The 3,402-nt window shown below is 30.5% G+C and overlaps 1 protein-coding gene across 1 annotated transcript; it reads right to left on the bottom strand.

Moving 5' to 3' along the window:
* Positions 1–1,836: 1,836 nt before the first annotated feature.
* LOC119665273 (fibrinogen C domain-containing protein 1-like) lies at positions 1,837–3,305 on the bottom strand. The gene is made up of 3 exons (XM_038074550.1): positions 2,914–3,305; positions 2,330–2,853; positions 1,837–2,085 (listed from the first exon to the last, which is right to left on the bottom strand). Exons 1-3 carry the CDS (start codon positions 3,004–3,006, stop codon positions 1,950–1,952), a joined length of 753 nt encoding a protein of 250 aa, XP_037930478.1. The 5' UTR covers positions 3,007–3,305; the 3' UTR covers positions 1,837–1,949.
* Between the last annotated feature and the right edge of the window lie 97 nt (positions 3,306–3,402).

A 3,402-nucleotide genomic window follows, 5' to 3' on the forward strand; every position in this document is an offset into this window, starting at 1 on the left:
TCTTCTATTTTGGCAATAACTACCTTATGAAAGTGATGTCTACATAAAAACACCGATAAACCAACTATGATTTAGTTAGTTAGTTAAAGTAGAGGGAGGAATGTCAATTGGCTACTAAAACCGTGTTGAATCTACAATTCCTCGTATTAATGTATAGAAAAAGGTCAAACTAGTACCAGTCAAAAGCATTTATAAAGTCAAGAGTCTGGCCAATGATAATACTAAACACATCGCTTAGTGTGTTAAAGAAGGAAGCCCCCAGAAACATAAGCCTAGTTCTGGTCAGGCCTGGAAATAGACACAACAGATATTCTGGCGTCCTTTCTTCAAGAGTTAAGAAGGAAGCCCCCAAAAACGTAAGCCTAGTTCTGGTCAGGCCTGGAAATAGACACAACAGATGTTCTGGCGTCCTTTCTTCAAGAGTTAATAGACATGCGTTGTAATAGATACCACAGGGTAGGCTGAGTCTAACTCCATGCGATCTTATGGTTCAGTGCCCTTTGAAGACAAATATTAACATAAATAACTTTGGTTTGCTTATGTGTATTAGGTCAGAGGTTCTGTATTTGGAGTAGATTGGCTATGCACCCCTTGACCTGATTGTTGAGGTAGTATGAGTATTTTTTTAATTATATTGCACTCCTCACATATTAAACTACAACAGAAGTCTTTCGTCGTCTTAGTTTTTGGTTCTTTACGTCGAATATTCCCAAACTGATACCTCTTTCTTAAATCACAATTTATGATGAAAAAAAATGAGCAAAGATATTCGATAATTTGTTTAAAAAAGAAAGAGGCAATAAATATTTAACGGCTAACGAAATAGTCAACGTAAAGTAAGGAATTGAAGTTCGGACGTATAAATATAATAAAAAATTTAACAGCAGACGGGATCGACTGTTATCAGAAATGTTTAAATTATTCTAAATTAAAGAATTTAAATTGAGACTTTTGACACGTAAAAAGTAAATTGCCAATCCTATATATGTTGAGTGCGTACTCACTGATCAACTTTGGTCACGACTGCATTATTATTACCTTCTGTCCTTTCTTTTATTACAGAGATTGTTTCTTTTTAATTTCTACTGAAAGTTTGGAATAAGATTTTAATTATTAACGATAGGAAACGAATAAAATATATTTTTTTAAAAAACTTTAAGTTACCTAAAAGAAATTGTATTGATCTATATAAGTCCATGTATACAGAATTATCTTTCGGTTCAGATATTTTAACAATTTCTTCTAATTATATTGTGAATAAGTGGTTACTCTAATAAATATAGATTGTAATAAATATTGTATTCACACATGAATTATGTCTTTTTATTTTATTTTTTAGGACCCATTTATACCTACTTATGTTTGTATTGCTTATATACATTGTGTGAAAATTAAATTATTATTTCTTTGCATTTGTTCCAACTCACTTTCTAGAAAAACTCATTTATCATGAGTTTATATTGTAATTATTTATATTGTAATTATAGTTATATATAATAATAACTGTTAATTTTTTGTATCTGCTCTAACCGACTTTAGCCTGATTAAGACAGCTTATTACATATTTATTTCTTTATTTCCTTATTGCTGTACTTATACCTTCTCTATACCTTCCTCTTCAGAATATTTAAAATTTCTTCCATTGTTTCCACTGTTTCCACTGTTTTTTATCTCAATTTATTAATATATTCAATGCAGCTTTATTATCATAAAAAATATGGATACTGTCCTCTACATATCGTTCATGTGTTTGTTACTGGCTTAGTATCGCAAGTAGTTAAGCGTTTAAATAAATCCTTCAAAAATTGGTTTTCAGTAAATAAAAGAAGTAACTAATTCTTTTTTACAATAATACAGAAAAAATTTACTTTTATTTTCCATTTTTTTTAGAACATTAAATGACTATTTGTTGGTTCTTAACATCTGTTCCACTCGCATGGCCAATGAATTTATATGCGAACAGGGCGTATTGCCATGTGAGTGTATTTGAGTGAATAGTAAAAGCCGTGCCAAGCATTCCAGTTAACACCTTGTGCGTATTTATCGTTAGAGTACGATCCACGTAAATACTGTCCAAACATATTGCTGCAAAAAAAATTATTACATATAAAACTTAAATTATTTTTTGTATTATATAAATATTAAGCCATTAGATTAGTACGAAACTCTATTGTAGTACTATGACAATCATTCATATTAATAGTTTATGCTCCAAAATATTACTGGAATATATCACAGGAATATATGAATTGGTATGCCATATAACTTTAAAAAAAACTTAATTTCGTGCACATATGCTATAAATAATTTATTTAAATAATTACTGCACCTTTGATGACAGGCTTTATGCCACCAGGGGCCTGTATAGTGATCCGCACAATTTCCATCCCAAGTATCATTATCATTATCTTTTGTTGAAAACTTTGCACCAGCGTGAACAGTAAAAGAGTCTCCTGCATTGCCGAAATATTTACCAACCATACTTAATGAGTATTTCGAACTCTCATCATCAATAGCAAAACTGCTATAAAATGCCGAACGGGTTTCATTTTCAAAATCCTCCAACTGAAACCATAATTCCTGAATTCCATTATTTGTCAATGCATATAACTTCTCCAATCCAATAAAGTATTCGCCTTCCAGATTACCAAAACCGACTTTATAGTCAATCCAATTGCGATTGAAATTTATAGAACCATCTTGACGTCTGTTGACAATTGTCCAACCGGGACCATTATTTGGATCTCTCAGACAGTATACGTAAAATGGCTTAAGTCCTGATTTTGGTATATAAATTTGATAGATGCCACTATTTTTATAATTTCTTAATGCTTCAGCACAATTCGTTGGTAACTGAAATGAATTCAATGAAAAACCATTTGATTTTAAGGTTGCAGTTGAAATAAAATTTACCTGTCCCGGATTATCGTTATGTGAATTGACTCCAAGAACTGCGCAAAATACCAGCAAGGTAATTGTTAAGACACCAAAGTTTTTATTCGACATTTTAACAAAATGACTGAAAATGGATTCGAGTAACGAGTTTTTATATCTGGGTTTTGGGCAAATATTTTAATATTATCTTATCAATGGAGTTGTACTTTAATTAGTGAATTCAACTTAATAGCTGTTATTGGGTTAAAGACTTTTTAATTTGTTAGAAAAATTAATTACATGCACTACTTTATACTAAAAACCTGTCTTTCTTGATATAAATCAGTGGCGTCGCCTATATTAGTCACTGGAAAGAATTCGAAAAGTTAGAAAATCACAGTTTAAATACATTTTTACTGCAGATAAAATTGGGTGTTGCATTTAAATATTATTACAACGAAAAACCTAGACAATTAATCCATTCCATTTCCTATTTTATTATAATTATTATATTATTTAATTCTATCC

This window comes from Teleopsis dalmanni, unplaced genomic scaffold (assembly GCF_002237135.1).
Source record: "Teleopsis dalmanni isolate 2A unplaced genomic scaffold, ASM223713v2 unscaffolded_contig_4286, whole genome shotgun sequence".
In the NCBI taxonomy this organism is placed as follows: Eukaryota; Metazoa; Arthropoda; class Insecta; order Diptera; family Diopsidae; genus Teleopsis; species Teleopsis dalmanni.

Excerpts from the sequence above, each read along its gene's own strand:
- LOC119665273 (XM_038074550.1), bottom strand. The coding sequence starts at position 3,006 with ATGTCGAATAAAAACTTTGGTGTCTTAACAATTACCTTGCTGGTATTT. Across the intron at positions 2,854-2,913 it reads ATAACGATAATCCGGGACAG|TTACCAACGAATTGTGCTGA; the intron begins GTAAATTTTATT and ends AATTCATTTCAG. Across the intron at positions 2,086-2,329 it reads CATAAAGCCTGTCATCAAAG|CAATATGTTTGGACAGTATT; the intron begins GTGCAGTAATTA and ends TTTTTTTTGCAG.